General features: G+C 37.9%; 1 protein-coding gene across 3 annotated transcripts in view; it reads left to right on the top strand.

Moving 5' to 3' along the window:
- The window catches only part of CUNH1orf87 (chromosome unknown C1orf87 homolog), an 82,131-nt gene that overhangs the window by 9,651 nt on the left and 44,856 nt on the right, over positions 1–27,624 (top strand). For 2 of the 3 annotated variants that reach the window (XM_033225078.1, XM_033225076.1), the window contains exons 3-6: positions 8,324–8,558; positions 22,562–22,702; positions 23,523–23,786; positions 25,802–25,917. In XM_033225078.1, the coding sequence (XP_033080969.1) occupies positions 8,324–8,558; positions 22,562–22,702; positions 23,523–23,786; positions 25,802–25,917 (756 nt within the window). Of the gene's footprint in view, positions 1–3,378; positions 3,449–8,323; positions 8,559–22,561; positions 22,703–23,522; positions 23,787–25,801; positions 25,918–27,624 lie in introns of all 3 variants that reach the window. The other variant, XM_033225077.1, reaches the window with a different exon arrangement.

Here is a 27,624-nt window from a genome sequence, read left to right as displayed (position 1 = left end):
CAGACATACAGAGAAAGTAAATCATGCAAATATCTGAAGAAAGAGCATTCTAAGGAGAAAGAATAGTCAGAATAAAGCCCGTTGGTATGTTTAAGAAAGAGCAGGAAAGCCATTGTTTGTGGAGCACAGTGGGGAACGGGGAGAGGAGCAGGAAATAAGGGCAGAGAAGCCAGTAGGACCATAGTAGGAACTTTGGATTTTGTTCCATGTAGAATGGGAAACCACTGGAAAATTGAGAGCAATGCTGCTCACATTGTATTACTATTTTCTAAAGGCTGCTTCTGTCTGTTAAGTGGTGAGTAACTTGGGAGTGACACTAATAAAAAGAGAGAAAACATTTAAAGAGTTATGATAATCCAGGCAGGAGATGGAAGCACTGACTAATTATAGTCCATACATAAAGTATGGATAAATTTTGTGATTGAAAAATTCAAGTATCCCATTTATTATTTTTTAGAAACAACTGATCAATAAGCCTTATCTTTGTTTATTACTTTTCTCACTAGACAATCTACACAATAGCTGAATATCTATGAACTCAATCTCTCATTAAAACTGAACAATAACATCACAGAAGATACTTATCTCCATTTTTACAAGTTCAAAATGATAAAGCAGTAGGCTAAAATCATACTTCTATTAAGCCCTTTTCACTGCATTAAACTGCTTCTGTATTAATATCCTGGAATAATTTTTGTTTGTTGTCATTTGTGTGTTTATTTTAGGCACTGTGAGACGTATAAAGAAGCATAACATACTGTTGTTCTAGTCATAAGTCTGTAAATAAGAGTACAGGGCATTATGTGAGCAAACATTAAATAAATGTTTTAGAAAACTTACAAGTGCCTGTTGATCCCAAATATTGAGACTATGAGGTAACAGTTATTTTTGCCATTTGAATTCTATATATTTTTAAAAATATAATACAAAGTCAAAGTGAAAAACAAAATACTGTTTACAACACATGTGACAGAAAAATAAGTAACTCCTAAATGCATAAAGAGCTTTTCCAAATCGATGGGAAAAAGATGAACAGCCTCATTTCAATAATTGGCAATAGACCTAGACAGGAAATAGAAGAAATAAAAAGGAACAACAGATATGTGGGTGTATATTTGACATGCATGATAATAAAAGAAATGTAAACAGTAATGAGATATTATTTTTTACAAATCAAATTAGGAATGTTTTATAATGGAGATACCCAATGCTAGCAGGTGTTTAGAGAAAATACTCATATGATACTGTGTTTTTTAAAGTATACTTATTGAAAGCCTTAAAAGTATATGTCCTTTGGCATAAGATCTGTATCTATGAATCAGTCTGTGGAAATGATTATGGATGGGTGTAATGATTTGGTTTCAAAGATTTACACAAAAATGTGTGTTGTGTCTGGGTCCCAATAGGAAACAGATTATACACTCAAACCAGGATGGCTTTAGTTTAAAAGGAGTAATTACAAAAACGTATGCTGAGATTAAGAGAACTGCAAGGTGTGGTGCAGGAATCATGGGCTAGCAGCCACAAGGTTGGTAGGAGCATTAGGTCTGAAGAGAGGAGAGGAGCAGAATGTTACCGAAACCAAGAAAAGATAGCATTCTGCAGCTCGGGCCATCTTGAGAAAAGTAGTGACTTTTGGCCAAGAGACACAGGTAGCCTGAGTCAACCTTTCAGGGAGGGAACCTCCTCCTGCCAGGGCTACCCATTGGCCCAAACCACTCAGAATCATAAGACATAGGCACTGCTTTTCTTAGAGACAGGATCTCTGTCCATCACCCAGGCTGGAATACAATGGAGGGATCATAGCTCATTGCAGCCTGGAACTTCTGGGCTCAACCAATTCTCCTGCCTCAGCTTCCCAAGTAACTAGAACTACAGGTGTGCACCACAATGCCCGGCTAATTTTTTTTTTTTTTTTTGGTAGATAGGGTCTGGCCATGTTGTCCAGGCTGGTCTGGAGCCCCTGGCTTCAAGTGGTCTTCTTACCTAGGCCTCCCAAAGTATGAGATTGTAAGCATGAGCCACTATGCCTGGCCTCATGGGCACTGTTGATAAAGTAAGACCACAGAGATCAATTTTCTGGGGTTGAGAAGGATGGTGAGGATATAGGTGCCAAAGAAACATCTCCAGCAGAGCAGCAACATTTAAATTAATAAAAATTTGGAAACCAAATTAATGTTTAACAATATAGGACAAGTTAAATAAACTCTTGTATATCTATATAATGAAACACCATTAGACATTTCAAATGTTGGTGTAGAGATAGAAGTACTGGCCTGTAAAGATATCTGCATTATTTTGTCAATTGAAAAAAAAATTTTAAGAGGTTAGAAAGGTTGATTACAATCAATCTTTGTTTTAAAAACAAAATAAAACTTCTCGTGTGTGTATATGGAAGCTTTTTGTAAAGAGATAAAATATTTGGCCACCTTTAGTTTTGCCAGCTAAGATTTTGAGATAACAAATTTATATTGATAGAGTATTTTTAAAAATCCATCATCTTTTTATATATTCCTGATTTAGTTCAACCTGATTAAACAAAATAACATAGCAATAATGATTGCTCCTCATTCCCATAGACCATGTGGATGAATCCAGACGTGATGCAGAGAGAGAACTGTTTATGCTGCATCCTCTCAGAGTATGGATAGAAGACCTGGCTCAGAAACTGCCCTACAGCACAGAGATCATTGGTGAAGAGGCCAGGCAGTTGCACAGTCATTTTGCTTAGACTTGCAAAAGCAAAACAGGAGAGAATGCAAGTGCAAAAGACATTAAATTTCAAGTCATTAAAGATTGGTTCCAAGATTTACATTTTAGCCAATAAACATTGGCTCCAGACTGGCAAAGCTGCACTGTCTATAAAGCTCTTGGGTGTAATCCACCTGAGGACATCATGATGCGACAATGTTTGGGTTGTTTGGTTTTTTTCTGTAAAATTAAGGAATATGATTGAGAAGAATCCTGCTTTATCAGAACAGATTTTTAATACTACTTAATATTTGTTTTTTAAAGGCAGGGTGATTTATCAAATTTGTATTTACTGTGATTGGTAAATAATGAGGTGGTCAGATAGATTGCATTAATTATATCTCTTTTATCTATTTAAATAGATTTTCTTCAGTTCCTGTCTACTACAAAACCTTGACCTTTGACCTTCAGTTTTGTCTGTCAATAAAGGAAGTTTTGGGGGTCCAGAGAAAGAAACATCCCTTTGTACCTTAGTGATGAGGAGTGTGTGTATAAAGGAGCTAGCACTTTAATTTATGATTAACATAGAGTTACTATTTGTCAAGGGCTGGGGAAGGAACACTAGACTGGGTGCTCAATATTTTATACATTTTATCTTGATAAGGATTATTTTTTCTCATCTTGCAGCTGAGAACCTGAAAATCAGATATTCCCAAAGTCACACAACATGAAAGAATTTATGTGTGGTGACTGACACGTAAGCATTTAGATAGAACATATTAGCTAAAATAATTACATTGATAAAGAAATGATTCAAGTACGAGTTCAAGAGTTGAATGAAAGTATTTTTATGCTCTTTTCGAAGACTAAATTTCTATGATAATAGTACATGGTATGGCTCCATGACATAAAAAAAGGAAATAAACAAAAAACCTTCATACTTCAACACAATAACATTAGCTACATTAGCACAGGCTTCGCATTTCAGCTTCCCTGTGGAGTTTGGTGAGCTTTTTCAGCTGTACTCCCCTCCCATCTCCGATTTTATTTTTTATTGTCTTTTTAAAAAGAGAAAAGTCTGGTTGTCTTGATTATCTCTTATTACTTACAAATAAGAACACACTTTCATTTACTGAAATTAGATCCCCATTCACTGTGTTGGCACACTCTAGGCTGTCTTCTCCAGAGGGTTTAGGGCCTGTTAGATGGCGCACAGTTGGAAATTGGTGGCACTGAGTCGCTGCCAAGGCTGGCAGACCTTTAAGATGGCATCTGGTGACCTTTTGCTGAGCCCCCTGGGTCCTTCATTTGAGATTTTATGTTCTCGGCAGGGGTGTAATCCAAATCAAATGTGAGATCTGGTGAGCTGGAGTTATATGGGAGGTGGGGCCAGCGGGGGATCCCTACCTTGCTTTGGGCAGAGGATGCTACTAGACGCCTTTGCAATCTTTCTTTCTAACCCTGAGACTCTGTGCTCTAATGGAGGGTGACTCTAATGGGCTGATTTGCAAAAAGAGCCCGGTGAGAGAGGGAACGATTGAACAGTTTTCTCCTTATTTATTTATCATCCAGCAACACAGTAATCCTCTCTAATTGCTCTCATTCCTGGATGACACTAAACTCTTCACGGCACCCCCAGAGCAGCAGCTGAGGTCAGAAGTACATACGCGGAAGCTAGCTGTGTCTTGCTTCCAAGATAGTATTGATGGTGTTTTTTGTTTTTTGGTTTTTGGTTTTTTTCCTTCTTTTGAAATGGCAAATGTCTATTTTCAGTAATATAGGTAGATAGTACACAAGCCTAGAAGAAAGAACTGTGAGTTTGTGAACAACATAACAACCAATGCGTGTTGACAAATTGTTTGTGCTAACCACAGACACACGCCGTTTCTCAGCTAGAGAGTCATTTTTCTTGATAATTTTCAAAGTGCTATGTTTTTTTAAAAAAAAATACAGCTTTTACTTGAAACAGATTTAACATGTTATTTTCGGTTTTACATCTACAGGAACTGTTTTAAAAGACAGGCAGATACATTTTACATTTCTCAAGCAATTCTGTCCTGACACTGCCCACAAAAAGATCTCGAAGATAATTAAAGCAAAGATAATCCATTGTCCCTGCCTTTATCCAAAAGAGTTAACTACCCTGCCCAATGACCATTTTTGCCTTCAAATCCTGCATTTCCTACTTTGGTTAGTTGCTCCTGTACTTTCAGCTCCTCACATAATCACAAACTTCCATGGACCTTCCTCTGACTCTACTGCCAACAGGATCTGAGTCTGTGCAATGAAGTAGACAGGTTTAAATCCTGGCTCCACTACTGAAAAGCCATGTAAATAGAATTAGGCCAATCATATCAACTTTCCTGGCCTTAATTTCTTCATCCTAAAATAAGAATAATAGGAACATCTGACGATAGGGTTGATTTAAGAAATATATAATCTAATATATATAAATAAGTATAGTGTGGCTGTCACATTAAATGTTCAGCAATAATATTATTTTTGTAACCATTGCAAACTATAGTTATTCATTTCTTATGAACTTCAAATAGTACTGAATCTTCATAATGTTCATTTGACATTCATTTATATGCTAAGTGGATATGTTTCATATTACTTATGTAAATTTTATACCAATTTAATACTTTATAGAAATACAACATACCTATATTTACATAAAAGTATACATCATAAGTCTACCACTCACTGAATTTTCACAAACATGATATACTCATGCAACAAACACCCAGATCAAGAAACAAAATAGTACCAGAATCACAGAATCCCCGTTATGCTTTCTTCTGGGCTATACATCTCCCCTCAAAGGTAATCACTATTCTGATTTCTAGAATCTAGTTTTACCAGTTGTTAGCTTTATTGTTTGTGTTATTTTTGGACAACCAAATGAAATTTAAATTTCTTGAAGGCAGGGAACATATATGTCTTCTCTCATTGCAAAAAACATTTGTCAAATATACACTCTCCTTCTCATACTCCTGTCTTGCACTATTATCATTTGTGTGTGTTTGTCTGGCAAAGCTCCAGTTCTGTGTAAGCCTCACTGTCTGCCTTCTCTACATGTCCATGAGGACTACTGGGTGAAATGCCACTCATCCTCTCAAATTGATTTCACAAAAATCAATGGTCTTTAACCTTAACTGGCCACTCAGTTGGCCCAGCCAACCTATCTTATTTTTCTGCTTATCCTTCTTCTACTCTTCATAGCAGCTGCCCCAAACCATCTGCCCTTAATTCAGACTTTCCACTCCATCACTTCCCCCATGAGACCCAAGGTAACCATACCTTGTTATCAGAGAGAAAATTCAAGCTGTCAGCAATTTAATCAACCTGTTGTCATCAAATGTACCAATTTGCCTATATCCTTACCTATTTTTCTACAATCTTACCCTGAGGTTTCCCTTCTGCCTCTGTTCTCTCAATGACTTCCATTTCCCTTTGTCAAGGTTCATCTTATATCATCAATGATGCCCTCTCCTTTCTGCAGTTCAACTGGCTATTCACCATTGGTGTTTCAACAGGCTAAACTCCCTAACATCTTTGAACATGATAATAACAGTCTTATCTGAAACCCTGTATTCCACATCAATCATCACCCTGTCTTTCTCCCTTCTTGCAGCCAAACTTCTTCAGAGAGGTCTTTATACTTCCTGTCTACATTGCTTGTCCCCCCTCTTTCTTCAATCCACTTCAGTCTAGCATCCACCTACATTACCTCATTGAAACTCCCCATACCAAGATTCCTGACTACATCCTTATGGCTAACCCAATGGACCCTTTTCAGAAATTTCCTTTCTCAGCAGCATTTAATACTGTTGTCCTGTCTCCGGAAACATCCTCTTGCTTTTCTACCAAGTCTTCCTTCTAATCTCCTGATTTCCCTTCTACTTTACTGGGAATTTTTTAAAGCTCTTTTTAAGGCTCATCTTTCCTCTTTAAATGTAGGTATCCATCAGAGTTCTTTCCTAGGCCTTCTTTTCTTCTTGTGCTACCACCACCAAGAGGATGACTATAAAAATACACACATACATTCAAATTATTGCCCATGGTTTGGTCTTATTCAAATCAACAAGTATTGGAGTTCAACAAGTATTATTTAAATCAATGAATATTATATTTACATAACATGATATGCTTGTAAATGGATCTTTTCCACTGTATCTATAAATAACAGCTAGAATTTATAGAATGCCATGAAGATACAAGGCATAGCTACTTTGAAACTTATTTTTTCTGATTATAAAATAGTATTTTCTTATGTAGAAAATTTAGAACAGTAATACTATAAAGTATAATATGACATGATATAGTACAATAGAGCGTAATGTAATACCCTGAGTTCTACCACCCAGAGAGACTGTTAACTTCCGGCACATTGTTTTCTAGATTGAATAGGCACACACGTTATATACATGCATTTTACACAGTTGAGACAATCATATATTCACTTACTTTTATAAGCGGACATTTACTTGTATCATTAAATTATTCATAATTATTTTAATGACTTCATATACTCTATCATGAGCAAAGAATGAAATAGTAAATGCATCCACCTATTACTCAATATTTAGAGTTTTCTTTCTTTTTTTTTGTTTTTTTTGCATTTTTCTCCTCAATACACATGCTTTAAAATTGTTCTACAATGTCTTAATACACATGCTTTAAAATTGTTCAGTTTCTTGACTCTTAATATATTTTTTCAGGTCACCCACTGTAAGAATTATATCTGTCTTCTATGTTTAAAATGGCACCTTGTTACTGTTTTGATTCGTAAGACTTTTAGTTATTTTTTTATTTTTTATTTTTTTAGAGACGTGTCACCCAGGCTGGAGTGCAGTGGCGTGATCTTGGCTCACTGCAACCTCTGCCTCCTGGGTTCAACTGATTCTTCTGCCTCAGCCTGCCAAGCAGCTGGGACTACCGGTGCACACCACCACGTCCAGCTAATTTTTGTATTTTTGGTAGAGACAGGGTTTCACCATATTGGCCAAGTTGGTCTCGAACTCCTGACCTCATGATCCACCTCCCTCAGCCTCCCAAAATGCTGGGATTACAGGCGTGAGGACTTTTTAGTTATTAAACAAAGTTGAACCTTTAATTTTAGTTGTTATTTGAATTTCCTTGAATCATCCTGCAGATTTTTTTTCTTTCTTTTCTCTGTTTAATATTAAACTTAAATGAAAGGCCCCCAGGAGAAAAGGAAGTCTCAAGGGGAGAGGCATAGAGCAGAACTGGAGCTGACAAACTGTTTTGACTTTCTTTTCTAAGGCTGAAAATACCTGTTACATTTACAAGTAAGAAATGTGATAACCTTTAGGGTTCATTTTTCATACTGGTCATTGCTTACAGTAAGGGTTTGGGAGCAGATGGATAGATTATGAGTATGAGGAAGAGGGGAAGGAAACAGATAAAGCCTGCAAAGGTAATATTAATAACAGGTTCTCTCTATGGTCAGCTATGCATAGACAAATAACCAACGTTTATGCTTCCACATTCCACTGTGCTGAGTTACCACTGTTTATAACACCAATCACACCTTCTGTTCTTACGCCAGCCTTGCCTATGAGGAGTCTGCCTGTGAGTAACAAAGTATAAAATTATTTCTTCACAGCAAGGAGAATGAGAATTTGAAAACAGAAACCCAAACAATGCGCCAGAAACCAATGACTGATAATGCAAGGCAGATGAGCAGAGACCCCCCAGCTCCCATTAACTTCACTGATCAGCAAACCAATTATAATCCAGATGATGTGAAAGAGAACAAGCACCCAGAGAACAACCAGAAATCAGAAAACAACCAGAAACTACTAACAGGGGCACACAGTAGCAGATTCCTGGATGGCAAAGTGAGTAACAAAAAATACCCAAGTTTATCTTGATAATTTATTAGGAAAATATAGATAAAAACATAGGTTGACACAAAAACACACTGTACAAATGTTCGTTAATATATTTTGCATGAGATGGAAATAGGAATCAATTTTTTTCAATCTGAAAATGAATTTCAAGGTCATTTTGTATATTGTATCTTTGCTGACCACCAACAGAGTTGGTCATGATCACCAATGAAGTTGGTCATGACAACCAATGGAGTTAGTCAACCTATTCGGCCTGTGGTTAGCTCAGCGATACTCAGTATTGTTACTATACATGCAAAGTTAGGGCATGTTGGAGGGTAAGAGTCTGTCTGCTTTTACATTACAAAAAGAGATAATTTATTTTAAAATTCCAATGCAACCATGTCTAATTACAAAAAAAATTATAGGCCCCAAACTCTGTTGATAGAAATATATATCACTGCACTCTGTTAACAATCAACTAAACAATTCATAACAAACTAACTTGATGGTGATGAATCTATATGATTAGTAATTTGTAATTAAAAAGCAAGTAAAGCAGCAATTGAAAACTGGATCTAAATCAAGACAAAACTAATGATTCATTGATAACAAAGTACCATTTCCAAAATTGCTGAAATTGCAATTAAACAGATACATAGAGTAGGAGTTTTGCAATGCTGCCAAGCATTAAGTGACAGCCAGATATTTTAGTAAAATACTGAATTAGAGTTTGCAGTACACTCTAACATAACTATTTTTAGTTTGTAATTTTAATAGCCCTTTCTAAATCACTGAGCTACCAGCTAGTCTTTAGTCACATGAGAAAATGAATGCCTATGGATTTGGGATCTTCTGCTCATAAGAACCATGCAAAGGATCAAATTTTGGAGTGGTTAACAGCCTATCTATGGACCTCAGGCTATACTCTGCAAGGTCTAGTTGAACACTGAAGACCAGAAATGAAAGTGACCTTCCCAAAACATGAGTAACACAGACTGAGCCATCACTCAAGCCTCTTAGTCTCCAGTTTGGCTGAGTCCTTGAATTTAGGCCTTGGTTACAGCAAAAGATAGTGAATCTGCAGAGGTGATATAATCCATTTGAATTATCAAAGACCTCTGAATTTTTTAACCTAATTTAGAATCTGGCATTAATATATTTATTGGTTTTGCTCCCAAAGAATGGCCTTGGTAATAATATTGTGGTTATAAAAGACTTTATTATTGACTGATGCTTCCAGGTAAATTTTATTATTTACTCTTTGAAATTAACCCTGTGAGGTAGATGCCATTGTTATTTCTACCACCATGGCATAGATGATAAAACCAACACTCAGAAAGGATAAAGTGACTCATAAGTGTGCAGATAAGATGTTTGTCTAGGTTTTCTTTTTTTCTTTACTTAAATTTTTATTGATCTTTCTAATTATAAATCATAGCATAATCATGTAGCAATTTTTGAAAAACAGAAGGAGAATATAAATAAGAAGAAAAATATCAACTAAAGAAAACTAGTGGTTTTCTTTTCCTTTCTTCCTCTTTGTTCCTTCATGCATAGAGATATAGAATGGGAGTCATTATATATACTCTTTATTATCCTGCTTGATTCACTTCATATCAAAAATTCTCTCTTTGGCATGAAAAAAATCATCCTGCGCATCATCTTTAATGGTTCTGTGAGAGTTGTACTCAGAACTAACACCTAGATGGATAGCATTTACCATGTGCCAGGCAGCATTCTGAGCTCTTTACAGATATTAACTAATTTATTGTTCCTAAGCACCCAGTGAGGTAGGAACTCTTATTATCTTTAGTTCATGGTTAAGGGAGCTGAGACACAGAGAGGTCAAGTGCCTTGCTAAAGTCATAGAACTGAGAAATGGCAGACCCACAATTCAAGCCCAGGTTCTAGGTCCTTAGACACCAAACTGTATACATTCCTTTATAGAAATACAACACAGTTCACTTAACAAACGCCTTATGGGCACTTAAGCCATTTTAGTTTTTCTCTCATATATAGACATCTGTTTCTTGACAGTCCTCCTAATACATCAAGCTGCTCATTCCTGCCATGGACTCTGCATTTGCCATTACCATAGGTAATATGTTCATTAGGTAAGCTGTTCTTAACCTCCATGATCTGGATTGTTTGCTAGCTCTGTAGTACAGGGAGAAAATTTGCCCCTCCCCTCCCAGAACTCAACAGGGTTTCTGGTGGGAGGCTCAGCGGGGGCTAACACCCAGCCACCAAACAAGGAAGGCCTTGTGGGAGGTGTGGGGACCGACTAATTGGTTCTGTCTGCCGGGCGGGCGTGTGGTGCTGGCCTGCCAGATGGCAGCCACAGTTGCCTGGTACAGAGACCCTCATTACCAGCTTGACTAAGTGGTAAATGGAATCCTGCCGCAGTTACAAAAGCACACCAATCAGAACTCCTTCTAGATCCTTATCACTCACACATAGATGAAAATAAGCTTTCCTGCCTGGGACGTAACAGGCAATCTGGACCAGCTGAATTTGCTCCAAAAGAGAAGTTGCTGATAAAGACTGAGCTAACATGCGTGAGGACGAGCAAGTGTGAAACTCTTTTCCAAATCACAGAGTAAGTTCAAAGAGTCTCATTGGTAGGAAGTAAGTAAAACTGAAGATGTTAAGAGAATCCCTCATTTTGTATATATAAGAACAGTGAGATATCTTAGAAATAAACAAGTACAAACCTTCCTTTCACAAAGGAAGAATGAGAGGACCAGAGAGCTTAAATGCTCCAAGGTCTCACAAGAAAAGAGCTTGGCTCTTCTGACCCCTAGTCCTAGGATCTTTTTGCCTCTAAATTCCGCTTTATACGGGTACATTTTTGAAAAAAAATACATATTGTTTATATAATTTCTCAGAATTATCGGCTCTGCCTTCTCTCAGAAGAATAAAAAAGAATGTGTGACTAGTAACAAACTCAGTAGCACAGTTTCAAAAATAAAATTGCAGTGTGCTTTTTGCATCTGGCAGCATGAAAATGAAAGTGTTATTGCTTTAATTTTAATAATTATCACAGTTGATTGGGAAGGTTTCTTTTCAAAGCTCTTTTGTGTGTTTTCCCTTGTTCATTCTCCACAATAGCCCCGCAAGGTAGGTAAAGGCACATGATGTTATCTTTATTTTATAGATGAATAGACAGATGTCAAGGACATTTCTGCTTGGCTGTGCATTTGCAGCTCAGATTCAGCAAGTTCAAAGCAGAGCCTTTGATCTTGTACTTCTGGTGGTCTGTGTCTCACAGAATGGTCTCACTCCTCTCTCAATTGCACCAGCAAGAAACCTGAACATACTTTCCTCCTCTCTCTCCCTAACCCTGATATCCAACCAATCACAGAGTCCTTTAAATTCTACCTCCTTCGTGTCTCTCAAAACCTTCTCTTTCTTTTATTTCCTTTGTCATCACCATAATCAGACCACCATTTTGTCTCACCAGGGAGATTTTAATTATCTTCAAATTGACTTTTCTGTCTTTAAAAGTCTCTCACTGTATTGGTCAGCTATTGTGATAAATATTGCTGCGTAACAAATCACACCACAACTGAGTGGCTTATAACAATAATCATTTATGCTCACATCTACAGATATGAGCTTAGGCAGCTTTTATTTATCTCAGTTGGGTTGGGCTGGGCTTGGCTCTAAACTGGATTTGATTCAGGTCTGCTCTGTGCTTTCTTGTTCTGAATCCAGTGAGCTCCTCAGGGCATGTCCTTCTCATAGTGATGGAAACATTTTAAGACAACAAACTCAGTTACACAAGTACATTTTAAGTCTTTGTTTCCTGCTTGTGTCATATCCACTAACATCCCATTAGCCAAAGCAAACCACATGGCCAAGCACAACATGAATGGGGCAGGGATATATATGTTATCTCTTTTAGGAAGAACCACTTGATCAGATATACCCTCTATTTAAAACACTTAAATTCCCTTGTTAAATCCGAATTTCCCTAGTATAAAATTTAAACTCCTTGACTTAGCATTCTAGCTCAACTGTCTATTCTCTATTTCACTTTCATCCCCACATCTCATTAACTGAAATTCTATTCCATAAATAGAGTTCTGTTCCCTTTCACCTCAAATCCTTTGCCCAAGCTATTCTTTACGGGTAAAATTCTCTTCCCTCCATCTTTATTTCATTAACTTCTAATCATATAAGTGCCTTAACTTAGATAGCAGCTCTATCAAGAAGCATTATGGTCTGATTTCCAAGACTGAGGTAAATGCCTTTCCTAATGTATTTCCAAGTGAATCTGTGCATACTTCTACAGTAGATGTTGCCATACTATTAAAATAAACTGTTTCCTTATCTGTCTCCTTCCACAAGTCTGTAAGACCACTGAGAGTAAGAATTGTTGCTTGTTCATTTTTGTTTGCAAATGTCTTTCTCTGTATATTGGCTCAAAGCCAACATCTAATTTAATGGGAAAACACTAGAGACTTTCTCATTTCTGTTTGAAAGAAGTTAAGAGTGCTCACTGTCTCCACTGGCTTTTAATATTATGCTGGAGGTATTTGCCAATGCAATTAAATAAGAGAAAGAAAGTATAGGCATATTATTTAGAAAGGAAGAGGTAAAACTATTTTCAGAGTATAAGATTGTACCTCTAAAATCTCAAGACACTTAATGAAAAAACTACTAAAACAATCAAGAAAATTTGGCAAACTAGAAAGTTATAACATCAATAACACAAATCAATGGTCTTCATATATGTGAACAAAAATGAGTTAGAAGATAAAATGGAAGAAAAGGCACCATTTACAATAGTAAATAAATGTAGAAGTAAATTAACTAAATAAATTAATTAAATGTCACAGCATAAACTTAAGAAATGTCCAAACCTGTATGAGAACAAAATATAAAGCACTCCTGAAAGACATAAGAGTAATTTTAACAAATGGAAAGGTATGCTGTTTTCTTGTACATAAAATGTTAACATCATCAAAAGTCAATCCTCCCTAGGGTAATTTATAAATTTGTTGGGATTCCAACAAAACAAAATACTATTAGGTTTTTATTTTGTTTTGTTTTACAACTAGCCAAATTGATTAGCAAGTTAATTTGGAATAACAAATAAGCATGAATAGTCAGGAAAACCCTGAAAAGGAGAGCAGCACTATGAGGAATGGGTAAGATACCATTACCAGATATTAAAACAAAAAGTCTGTATATTTAAAATGGTGTGGTTTTGGCACATGAATACATGAAAGACCAATGAAATTGAAAAGAAAAATTCCAAAATAAACCCATTGGCATATTGTTATTTTGTATATGATAAAGGTGACATTGAAAATTAATAAGAAACAGATGGACATTTTAATCAGTGACACATTATTGGACAGCTTTAGAGAAGTTTTGAGTTGGGTCTATTCCTCATATACCATACATATATAGGATGTATATCAGGATATATTCCAAATACATCAAAGGTTTAAGTGTAAAGAAATAAAAATATACAAATAGTACAAGTAAACGAGTGATTTCCTCTATCATATGGGATAAGGGGAAACTTTCTTAAGTATGACTCAAGTTGCAGATACAATGAGAAATACAGTGATCCTTTTCACTGAAGGAGTGATTATTTTCACCATATGGCCAGAACCCCTGTAAGCAAAGCACATAAACACCTGACAAAGTAGGAGGAAAATCTACAACTTGCATTATTGACAAATATATCTCTCATCTATAGAATATTCTACTTAAAATAGAGAAGAAAAAGGGCAGTAAACTATTAGAAAAATGGGCAAAATATATGAACAGGCAGTTCACAGAAAACCAAATGTAAGTGTTCCTTAAATATATGAAAAGATGTGAACTTGCTTTTAATAAGTAGAATGCAAATTAATTCTACCCTGAGATATAATTTCTTATTAGCAAAATCCAGGAAATTGATAACATAATTTGGCAAAATCCATAATATTGTTAATATACTTTGTTGGAAGGTTATAGGGAAACAGATACACTGCTACAATGATAGAAAAAATTTTAAATGGAAAAGCTGTTTTGGAAGAAAAATTGATAATAATTAGCGGAACTACATCTACATTTTTTATAAGAAAATCTCACTTTGAGAAATCTATCCCAAAGATGTACTTGAAAAATATAATATTAAAAGATTTATACAGAAGATATACATTGCAACATTACCTGTTACACCAAAAATTATAAACAACCTAAATTTCCATAGATAATGGACTGTTTGAATAAACTAAGATACATCCATACATGGAGTACTATGAAATTGTAAAAAGAAATATAGAATTTGTATATATATGAATATTATTATATATTACTATGTGGAGTAATATAACAAGATACATTATTAATTGAATAAAAGTGAGGTAGAAAAAATATATAGATTATTCTACCAGGTATCTATCTATCTATTTATCTGTCATGTACATATCCTTTATGTTTTTTAAAATGAAGGAATTAATTAAGAACATTTTTAAAAAGTGGTTATCTCTTGGGGATAGGTGGAACATGATGAAGGGATAAAAAATAGAAAGCATACTTCTCTGAATGTCTTGTTTTGCTTTGCAACCACATGAATTTTTTACACTACAGAATTATAAAGTAAAATTATATATTAAGAAAATCAATTTGTAAAAATCAAAAACAAAATGAAATAAATCCTGTTTTGTTGTCTTTTGGTGTATAACAAATTGCCCTAAAACTTAGTCACTCGAATCAATAAACACATATTACCTGCTACTGTTTCTCAGGGAAAGGAATCTAGGAGTGGCTTAGATGGGAGATTTTGGTTCAAAGTCTTGTAAAATTTCATCCCAGATTTCACCCAGGGATACAGTCATCTGAAAGCTTGATCAGAACTAGAGGATCTACTTCTAAGCTCACTCATGTGGCTATTGACAGAGGCCTCCTGGTTTTGTCCACAGGTCTCAGCTTTTCTCATGTGGGCTTCTCTCTAGGGGTGTGCATGACATGGCTGGCTTCTCACAAAATGACTGATGGAGAGAGATTGATTGTACACAATCTAATTGGAAGCTGCAATATCTTCTATAACCTAATCTCAGAAGTGACGTACCATCACTTCCACAGTATTCTACTGGTTGCATAGACCAATCTTAATGAAATGTTGAGGGGATGAAGGTGACTACATAAGGCCATGAAACCAGGAAGCAGGGATCCATGGGGCCACCTTGAAAATGAGCAGCCACATGGACCTAACTATATATTTTTTGGCAGTAAAATTAAACAGAATGAAACAATTGTAAATGATTTTAAAACACAATGACTTCATTGCATATACCTAGTGGAATATTTACTGTAAGGAAAATATTTCTTGAAAAAATATATTTAAATGTTTTTAATGACCATTATGTTGATACTGTTATTCTCTGTGTCTATATTTTATGTGATAAAGCAAGTGAGTCATTATCTTGGTGGGTTTTTTTTTTTTTTTTTTTTTGGACTTGTGATTTGGGGTATAGAAGAAATAAAATATAGAGTATTAATAAAATTACATAAAACTCCTATGATCCTACATTTGAAATGAAAAATTAGTATGAACTCTTTTTAAAAATGTATTTCCCAGGTCTGTCCATTGGAAAAATTTAGAAACAATGACTTGTCCCAATGCAATGAGTAGCCTTGCATCTGCATTATGTTCAGTAAAATTCCAAGAGCTGATTCCAGTTTTGAGCCTGAAATATCCACTTATACCAAAAGCAATGAAGATATCAAAGACTTCCTAAGACTGGTCAAAAAAGACTCAGGATCTAACTTAAAGAGGATCTCACAGTTGAAAGCGACATAATTTAGGCATCAATAAAAATAATAATTGCAATAAACACATTAAATATGTTTAAATGTATACATTCATAATGATTATTTTAAAAAACAAAAACTCGGCCGGGCGCGGTGGCTCAAGCCTGTAATCCCAGCACTTTGGGAGGCCGAGACGGGCGGATCACGAGGTCCGGAGATCGAGACCATCCTGACTAACACGGTGAAACCCCATCTCTACTAAAAAAAATACAAAAAATTAGCCGGGCGAGATGGCGGGCGCCTGTAGTCCCAGCTACTCGGGAGGCTGAGGCAGGAGAATGGTGGGAACCCGGGAGGCGGAGCTTGCAGTGAGCTGAGATCCGGCCACTGCACTCCAGCCTGGGCGACAGAGCGAGACTCCGTCTCAAAAAAAAAAAAAAAAAAAAAAAAACAAAAAAAAAAAACTCATTGGTCATCTCTGAAGAATGCTGGGGAACAAACTCTGTATTTGAAAAAACAGTAAATAAAAGAACCAAGCATTTATTCAGTTGGCCATTTTCTATGCAAACTGTATCTGAAGTAATAGTTGATGAAGGAACATTTTCCTTTAAAGAACTATTTCTGTTAATAAATGAAGAAGTAATGGTGGGATAAGAATATCACCATTTTGCAAAGCCCTAATGAAAACAAAAGGAATTAAGCAACGCATATGAGTGCCTGTAATTATGATCTAAAAAAAGACAATTAGCATATGCTTCCATGGGAAAATATACCACCTATAAAAATGTCTTGCCAAATAAAATTGAACTGGAACATAAATAAGACTTTAGATTTAACTACTATTTTATAGGAAATAAATAATACTTTTTAAAAACAGCATAGGAATGCCAGAAAATGCAGACTGTGTAAAACTCTACATTCTTCAACAATTGCAAGAAAAAATAATGATGAAAGGGGCAGAATGGGAAGACTGGACATTTAAAAAGATATAGCTGGATGCAGTGGCTCATGCCTGTAGTCACACCACTTTGGGAGGTCAAGGTAGGAGGACTGCTTCAGGTCAGGAATTCAAGGCCACTCTGGGCAACCTACCAAGACCCCATCTCTACAAAAAACTACAAAAGTTAGCTGGGTGTGGTGGTGTGCACCTCTAGTCCTAGCTACTTGGGAGGATGAGACAGGGGATTGGCTGAGTCTAGGAGTTCAGGCCAGGCTGCGGTGAATAATGGCTGAGATACTGCACTCTAGCTTGGGTGACAGAAAGAAAGAAGGAAAGAAGGAAGGAAGGAAGGAAGGAAGGAAGGAAGGAATTTTAAAAGATGTAAGAAATATTAACCTATTGCAATATATGGTTTATATTTTGAATATATAAACTATGGAAATAAGATTTACCAGACAACTGGGGGATTCTAAAGGCTGATAAGACATTTGGAGGTATTGAGGAATTCCTGTTAGTAATAAGGAATTTTTAAAGTGTTATAATGTTATTGTGTACTTAAAAAGAGTCCTCATTCTTGGGGCAGTGGTTCTCAAACTTCAGTGTGCTAAATCAGAATTACTGGAGGACTTATTCAAACACAGATTTCTGGGCCCCATCCCACAAATTTTTTTTAGCGGGTCTGGGGTGGGTCTCAAGAATTCTCATTTCTCACAAAATCCCAGGTCAAGCTGAAGCTTCTGGCCCAAAAATTACACTTTAAGAACCCCTGCTTTATAGACACATGCTGAAATTATGTGGACGAAATAACACACTGTCTAGGCTCACTTCATCTCTGGTGGGGGGTAATGTGGGATAAATAAAATAAGATTGTCAACTGATCATTGAAGCCTGATGATGAGCACAGGGAGTTTCATCATCCTGTTATCTCTACGTGTGCCTGTGAGTTAAAATGTAAACAAAATATACATTGTTACAAATATGAGTAAAATAGTCAAATGATTAATATCAACATGTATTGTATTAATTTGTTTAAAGCACATTTAAAATCACATATTACATATAATATTAATTTGGAAATACATGTTTTTCTAAGTCTACATTTCTTTAAAAAAATGTATCCAACATTCTACTTGATGTTTCTCATGGCTGTCCTCATTATCACTAGTGGCCATTTTTGAGCCATTAACAGCTAGAACAGCCCCGTACCTTGGTCTAAGTTGTTCAAGAAACAGAACTTTTCACATCTGCATTTAATGCTATCTCTGGAAATTTTCTCCCAAACCACAGCTATCCATTGCATAATGTTAAGATGATTTGTTGTGTTCACTTGTCTTGAAAGAGAGTGTGGATGACTCCACACACACTCAAAAATAGTTTTATTTATAAGCAACCTATAAAAGACTTGTTTACATTTCCAACTCTTGCAAGTTCCAACACCCCCAGAAGAGTTAGTAAATCTGTGTTAGATTTCTGTGCTTCATTTGTACCAGTTCTTTTAGGCAAACATCACACAACTAGAATTGATTGAAGTCACTTCAGGCTATGGTGTTGGTCCCCAACTGGCATTTTGTGATTCAAAGTAAACTAAATGAGAGTAATTTATGGTATTAGAGACTTCACGGGTGCTCTGACAAATCCCAAGGTCAGAAACATGGGGAATCTTGATAAAATTTCCCATTTTATCTTTTTTAACACATGGGGAACACTCTTCACTTTGGAAAAACAACAGCCCCACTTGACTTAAGTCAATCAGCAAGGGAGAAATCTGAAGCCCAGCCTGCAGCTGGCCTGAACCTATGCACCAAGAGGTCCTCCCCATTCTCCCATGCTGTTGCTCTAGTTTTTCAGCAGGTTCCGGGCTGTTCTGGATGTTGTTGGGGTGTCAGCCAGGCACAAGACAGAGTCCTGGCCCACATGGAGATCATATTACTGGAGGAAGATACACAAAACACAACAAATAAATACATCATAAGGTTTTAGAATTATAAAATATTTAAAATACATAACACTCATTCTTCACAGCATTCCTGGGAGTACAGTGTATTTTCCTCTTTCCATAGGTGAAGCCAAAAAACTCAGTCTGTGGCTGGGTGAGGAGGCTCACGCCTGTAATCCCAGCACCCTGGGAGGTCGAGGCGGGTGGATCACGAGGTCAGGAGATCAAGACCATCCTGAGTAACACGGTGAAACCCCGTTTCAACTAAAAGTACAAAAAAATTAGCCAGGCGTGGTGGCGGGCACCTGTAGTCCCAGCTACTTGGAAGGCTGAGGCAGGAGAACGGTGTGAACCCGGGAGCTGGAGGTTGCAGTGAGCCGAGATTGTACCACTGCACTCCAGCCTGGGCAACAGAGCGAGACTCTGTATCAAAAAAATAAATAAAACTCAGCCTGTGATGTCTAGGCCCGAAGAACTATGAGGGCAGGAGTCACACCTGCCTTGTTCATTTGTATCTGTAGTGTCAAGGATAAAGGCACTTAATACATTTTCATATTTAAATGAAAACAAAAGCAACTGAAAGATACCTTGACTCATGGAATGATGAAGTATTGATAACATTTCTTTAAAACACTATCATATAGAAACACATAACTTCTCAGAGGTAAAAAAATATATATTTGTATGTGGCTGAAAATGGAAATATTTTATATTGCAAATAATTTGCAAAGAAACATATTGTCCTGTGAGCAATATGTCTGAAATACCTAGCCAAATATTTTAAAGAGTGAAATTGGCCAGGCACGATGGCTCAGGCCTACAATCCTAGCACTTTGGGAGGCCAAGGCGGGCGGATCATGGAGTCAAGAGTTCAAGATCATACTGGCCAACATGGTGAAATCTCATCTCTACTAATAACACACACACACACACACACACACAAAAAAATTAGCTGGGCATGGTAGCATCCACCTGTCGTTCCAGCTACTCTGGAGGCCGAGGCAGGAAAATCTCTTGAACCCGGGAGGTGGAGGTTGTAGTGAGCCAAGACTGCACCACTGTACTCCAGCCTGGCGGCAGAGTGAGACTCCGTCTCAAAAAAAAAAAAAAAGAGTGAAATTGCTCTGTGGATGGAACACTGAATCTCCCTCACCCTGGGGTAATTGTGAAAAGAAGGATTCAAATATCTGCACAATTTACTAGGGAGTACGTTTTGGACAACTCTGCTCTAGTCATTGCTCTACTGATAACATTTTTATGGCTCCTATTGCCCTCAGAATAAAGCAAAGATGCTAACAAGACTAAAGGTAATTCATTGCCTTTCTCCTGCCTCTCTCTCCGGGTTTATCTTTTGCCTTTTCCAAAAGTTAAACTATGCTTTGAAAGCATCATCTCTTACATGCATGCATGCACCTTTGGGGTTTTCTACATCCAGTTCACTCTTCCTGTAATCCTCTTGTCCTCTCCTCCTCCCTCCCCACTTGTCAGCCTATCCAAATCCAAATCTGACTTAGCTTGCAAGCCTAGATTTAGATGCCATTCCCTTCAGACCTGGACCACCAAGTTGAGGTCAGGTGGACCATGGACTATTCTGAGAGTGGCCCTGAGAATCCCTTTTCTATTGCACGGTTCCTTGCTATGCCCCCCACCATCTGCAAACTCTGTGAGAGCAGGGGCTGCGTCTGTTTTTTTCACTGTAGAGCTAATGACAGTGCCTGGCCCAGACTAGACAAACCATAAATGTTTTTTAAATGAAGGAATAAAGTTATTTAACTTCTGCAAACCTTGGTTTTCCAAAAGTAAAAGGGTGCTAGTACTACCTACCTTGTAGTGTCGTTGTAATGATTTAAATAATGACATAAGCAGGACACCCATGTGGTGCCTTGTACAGAGTATGAGCCAAATAAATAACTCTGGTGATTTTTATGCCTATTCAGAACTCTCTGTCATTCTTGCCCACTTCTGCTCACTCTAGAGAGCCTCTTGGTTTTTCCTTAAAATGTTCATGACTATAAAACATCTGTAGGTTGCTATTCATACTGATAGGTTATTCAACATGGCTGTCAATTTAGTAGTTTCTAGAGAATCCTTCTGATCATGTCACCTTTCTACTACCTGGTATTAAAAATAACCATGTGTCCAGAGGCTGAGGCAGGAGAATAACTTGAACCCAAGAGGCAGAGGTTGCAGTGAGCTGAGATCGTGCCACTGCACTCCAGCCTGGGTGACAACACAAGACTCTGTCTCAAAAATAAATAAATAAATAAATAAATAAATAAATAACCACATGTCTTGATTTGTACCAAGTTTTGTTTTAATCAGGTACAGTAAGATAACATATTTGGAGACAATTGCCTTTGGAAAAAGAGTTAATTGCTTTCATTTCCCAAGAGAAGCAGGGATTCCACACCACACTGGGCTACTTGAGGACCTCAAGAGGCAAAAGGAGGAGCAAAGAGAGACAAGCACAAGCCATAGCCTTTCTCTGGGGTTTAGGTGGGAAAGGCAAGGCAGGGCAGAACAAACAGCTTAGGACTGGCTAGTTGGAATAATTCCCCCAGGCTTTGGGGCATAGTGACTATCCTGGTTGTCTGGAACCTAGTCTTGGATTTATTTAGGGCAGGAGTAAAAAAGGCTTGCTGTGTGAGAGTTAAATAAAGGACGTATCTTGGGTTTTGAAGTCAGGACTGGTTTGCATATGAAAGATGTATTAGCAGGCCAGTTGTTTACCATCTCCAGGAATTAGCTAGTCCTGGGAGGGGCAGTCCCCCCAGTCAGCAAGGCCTACCTTCTTAAGATGTCGAAACACCATAAAATATGAATAATTTTAAAACACAATTAATACACCATGCTCCATGGCAAGAGAGAATGGGGTCTTATTATTGATCCTAATTCTATCATTTATGCTATTGTAACTTTTAGTGACATTACTCCTACAGTATAATATTCTGAGCTTTTCAATCTCTTGTCAAAGTTAACAATTACCTTTGCTGCCCTTCCTGAACCTCCTAATTAAAACAGCCTTTATAAAGATACCCTTATCTCTAATAAGAACCCCACATTTGACTATAAACACGTTATGTTCTACCTATTATTTTTTGCCTGTCACAGACACTTTCTTGCCCAAATGAAACATACCAACCTGTGAATACATTTGTCTAACATGTGTTAAGCGTATAATGCTGAAATTGGTGTGAAGGCAACATTTCTTCACTGATGATTCAATGACTCGATGATACATGGGCTAAAGTTCATTTAGAACTGGGAATGTGCTTAAAGAAATTGGTTGGCTTACTCATTTTCTCCCTTCTTTCTTCCTTCTCTTCCCTACCTCCTCTTCTGCTCCTTGCTTCCCTTTGTCCTTGTTCTGTTAAGATTCCCAGTCAGACAAATGTCCACTGTAGCTCTGTACCAACCGGAGACCAGTCCCTATCCTATGTGCATGGCGTTCCCAGGAGAAAGCTTAGAGACTGGTCCTTGGAACAGATGGTAAGAGGCGGCTCTGACCAACCTGAGGTGTGTATACTAAGAGTTGTTGAGTTGTGTCTATTGTAGATGATGGAGTATTATTTGTTGACTGTATTTCTTGATGTGGAGCAGATGATAAGTCGGTCTGAGGGCTGGTCATAGTGACTCACACCTGTAAGACCAGCACTTTGAGAAGCCAATATGGGAGGATCACTTGAAGCCAGGAGTTTGAGACCAGCCTGGACAACATAGTGAGACCCCCACCTCTACAAAAAAATAATAAAATAATAATAATAAAGACAGTCTGAGAATGGACAAATGGACACCAGACTTCGTTTATCCAGTCAGCTTTCCAGAAAGTGTCCTGGGGAGTTCACAGACAAACCTTAAAAATTTCAACCGAACTCCTCATGTTCCTCCCACCTTCCTCCTTTTCTAGGATTGCTGAGCTCAGGAAGGGCCATGATGCTCCCAGTTAACTCAGTCAGGGTCTAGACACCATCCTTGATTTGCATCCCCCGTGCTAAACTCCCAGCTACAATGGGTCTCCAAAATGTGTTACTCTAAATTCTCATACCATCAAAGCAGTTATTTTGTAAAAGGCAAATGATGTATGTTAAAGCATCTTCTACCAGACCATGTACTCTAGGATTTGCTTTCTTCTCCTGAAGGAAGAGAGCTGATGCATTGTAAATAATGAATACACCAGATTGAATGCTTATCTTCAGTGCCACCGACTTGTCCTGCTCCAGGCCAGGCCTGAGAGTGGATGCTCAGATACCAGCCCCAGTGCACCTCTGCTTCTTTGCTTTGGTCTTTAGCTGGCTGATTGAAGAGTATGGCTCTTTGTTTTTCATTGTTGTGTTAGGATATTGGCCAGAGGCCGAGTGGGACAACAAACGAAGACACTTTTCTTCTTGCCCTGGTCAGAAGAGAACTCAAGTCACGTCCTTTGAGTTCCAATTTATTAGAAAAACTTCAGAAAGAGTTGAAGATCCTGGACCCAATCTCTTCAGGATTTCTTCTCCAATCTCAGCTGAGCCACCTCTTTTTGAAGCATGAAGTCCCTCTACAGTTACCAACAGTCAAAATCCTTTGTCAGAGATTTTCTAAGAGGGGTTCTCCTGAAATGGTATGGCCATGATGCTATTGGAGGTGTGGGTTCCTTTTGTTTCTTTAACTTGTACCCACCAGGGTACAAGATTAAGAAGTTAGCAACTTTCTTGCAAATGACTTTTATCACTGACTACTGAGATAAAAAGCTTTTTTAGGCCGGGCACGGTGGCTCACATCTGTAATCCCAGCACTTTGGGAGGCTGAGGCGGGCAGATCACGAGGTCAGGAGATCGAGACCATCCTGGCTAACACAGTGAAAACCCATCTCTACTAAAAATACAAAAGAATTAGCTAGGCCTGGTGGCGGGCGCCTGTAGTCCCAGCTACTCGGGAGGCTGAGGCAGGAGAATGGTGTGAACCCGGGAGGCAGAGGTTGCAGTGAGCTGAGATCGCGCCACTGAACTCCACCCTGGGGGACAGAGCGAGACTCCGTCTCAAAAAAAAAAAAAAAAAAGGAGCTTATTTATACTCATGTGTAGAAATTTCTAGTTGGAATGGAAAATAGACTTAGGTCTCTTCGCTCTGTTTCATTTCTCTTTAAAGGTCCTCCCTGCCCCAACTCACAGTGTCAGCTTTTAAACAACATTAGGGTAGTTACAGATTCAAGATAATGGGCCCACTCAAGTCTATTCATGAGCTAGCTTAGTCTGCAGGACCCAAGGTAAGAACTGAGACTGAGCGAAGATCTCCTTTGTGTCATCACAACTTCCTAGAGAGTTAGAAGTGGGGAGTATCTTTGAAATTTACCGATTAAAGAACTGAGGCCCAGAGGATGTCCAGGAACTTGTTTAGGAAACCCAGAGAATTAATGGCAGACCCCATGCTAAGACACACGTTTCCCAATGACAGGGCCAGAGTTCTTTGCGCATTGTATTTTCCAAGCTCATACCTATGTCTGAATATAAAGAGTAGTCCAAGTGTCACCAAATTCAGGGAGCCAGAGGAAAATACCCTAAACTAGGAAGAAATAATAGCAATAAGAAAATCATTAGTGAGCATGTATCAATGACAAAGCAACAGACAGCACAAACCTTAAAAAAGAAGGCCTGGACTTTAATCTTAATCCCACCATCATTAGCTCTGTGACATGGAGCATACTCTACTTAAGTTCTCCCATACCTCAATGATCTCATCCAGAAAACCGGGCCAAAACCAACCTTGCAAGTTTAGTCTCAGGATTTAGTAATGTGATAAATGCAAACTAATAGAATTAGTTATATATTTATGAGAAGTATTTAGCAATACAGTATTGATTTATTAATGCAACCTATATGAATATTCAGTTCAACCAAATTTTCTGGCCTGAGACCTAGTTTCTATCAGGGACCCTATCTAGCTTCTCTTTCCCACTGCTCACCCCTCTGCTACCCTGGAGCTCTCTGTCCACCAGAGTCCCTAGGATGGCATCCAGCCTAGCAGTGGAAATGGATGACATTCCTTCAATCCTGAATACAGCATATATAATAAATGTATAAGATATGTGAGAAGGAACAAGAGAGAGAGTTGGGGCAGGGGTGGGGAGAGAGAGAGAGGCTAGAGGTTAGGTTATACTATAGTAATAACCCCAAAATCTTTGTGGTTTAAAGCCACAAAAGGTTATTTTTTCTCATTTTTATCTCCATAGAGCCAGCCATAGTTCTCAACACTGTTGTCATTTTAGCTCTGGGACCCAGGATGATGAAACAGCCACTTTAGGATATTTTTGGACAGGACAGCAGAAGGGGAAAAAGAGTCCTGGAGGGTCTCATGTTAGCTCACAGGGTCTCAGTTCTGCTTATCACTCATTGGTCAGAACTAGTCACATGGCCTTATCCAACCACAAGACAACCAGGAAGTACAATTTCACCATTCATCCAGAAGGGAAAAAAATAAGAATACTTGCTAAAAACACCAATAATTATGATACTATATTTTTAAGTGGTTTTTTAAAATGTTTAATGTAAAAATTTGCCAAGCACATTTTATCTCAACAGGCCTCTTTCCTTACATATAAATTAAATGAGGATGTTCTATTTTACATTTAATTTTCAGGTGAATTATGAAAAGCTACTCTGGTTTTTAAACAGTGCAGCATCAGATTATCCACAGCAAAACAAGGCAGCTGCAGACCTGAGAGAAACTGAGAGTCATGGCACTCATAGCCAAAGGTATTTTTCTCCCTTTTTGTTAGGGTTTTGTTCCTAGGTGTCTTAGTCTGTGTGGGCTGCTATTAAAAAGCACCATAAACTGGGTGGCTTATAAAGAACATAAATGTATGAATCACAGTTCTGAAGTGAAGACTGAAAGTCTAAGATCAGGGCACCAGCATGGTTGAGTTCTGGGAGGGCTCTCCCAGGATGCACACTGCTGACTTCTCTCTGTATCCCCACATGGCAGAAAGAGAGCAAGCTGGCTTGCGGGCCTCTCCTTACAAAGGTATTGCTATGGTTCGAATGTGTTTTCCCAAAGTTCATGTGTTAGAAGCTTAATCCCTAATGCAACAACAGCCCTGGGAGATGGGACCTAATAAGAGGTGATTAGGTCACAGGGCTCTGCCTTCTTGAATGCATTAATGTCATTATCTCAGGAGTGAGTTAGTTACCAAGAGAGTGGATTTGTTGTAAAAGCGGGTTTATCTCTCACCCTTGCCTCCTCTTGCCCTTCTGCCTTCCACCACAGAATGATGCAGCAAGAAGGCCCTTGCAAGATGCCTGCCACTGACCTTGCACTTCTCACCCCTGTGAACTGAAGAAATAAAATATCTGTTCTTTATAAATGACCCAATCTCAGATATTCTGTTATAGCAGCCCAAAATAGACTAAGACAGGCACTGATCTCACTCATGAGGACTCCACCCTCACGACCAAATCCCACAGGCCCAGCCTTCTGATGTTATCACATTGGCATTAGGGTTTCAACACAGGAACTTTGAGGGAATTCAGTCAGTCCACGGCACTAGACTCCTAGTGCTGGCAGGGATCTTGAAGGCGTTCACTCAAACACCTCACCCGACGCAGAATCACTTTGCTCTTCACCAGCACTTGGCTTGTGCTCAGAGTTTTCTCTCTCTCTCTTTTTTGTGCGCAGGCCAACCTAGAAAGTTATTTGCAGCAATTGCATATGTTTTTTAACATCAAGCATGTGTCTTTTTATGAGGTTGCTGTGTGAAAATGAAAAACCTCATTATGAAATAAGAAATGATTGTGTATGGGTACAGAGCTCATCTATAAAGTGTGATTCCAAAAAGATGTTCAGTCAGTCAGCTCCTGGGTTGCAGGCACTAGCAAAAAAAGGTTTGAGGTTCAGGCATCCGCAGTCACTTCATATAATCTCAAGGGAAAGAAATTACTCAAAATAAAAATAAGATGTGAGGAATATAATCAGAGATGAAATGCAGTAAAGTATGATATTCTCATGTTTGCCAAAAAAAGGTGACAAATTGCAGTGGTTAGGAGCATAGCCTCCATTGCAAAAGCCTGGCCTCAACTATTGTCTTTGCCACTCTGGGGCTATGTGACCTTGGTATTTCACTTAACTTCTCTGTGGTTCCAGTCTCCAACTGTAAAATGGGGATGATACACTTCACTTCATTGATTTGTATTAGTAACTGAGTTAATAAATGCAAAATTCCAAAAATCAGTGACTGGCACATAGTAAGTACTATATAAGTGTTTTTATTATTTTTAACTGTTCTTCTAGAAGACACTCTTTTCAGCTGTAAATAATGTGGCATGGTGGTTAAGAGCTATGGCATTAGAGTTAAGTGTTTTACTCTAGGAATAAGGTAGGGGTTTTTGTTTGTTTGTTCGTTTATTTTGTTTGTTTGTTTGTTTGAAAATGTCCTTGGGCCAACGGTTGGACTTGATTCCTCCTAC

This window comes from Trachypithecus francoisi, unplaced genomic scaffold (genome assembly GCF_009764315.1).
Source record: "Trachypithecus francoisi isolate TF-2019V2 unplaced genomic scaffold, Tfra_2.0 Lachesis_group12, whole genome shotgun sequence".
NCBI lineage: Eukaryota > Metazoa > Chordata > Mammalia > Primates > Cercopithecidae > Trachypithecus > Trachypithecus francoisi.
Note: the sequence above shows the minus strand (reverse complement) of the source record. Positions and strands in the feature narration are given on the sequence as shown.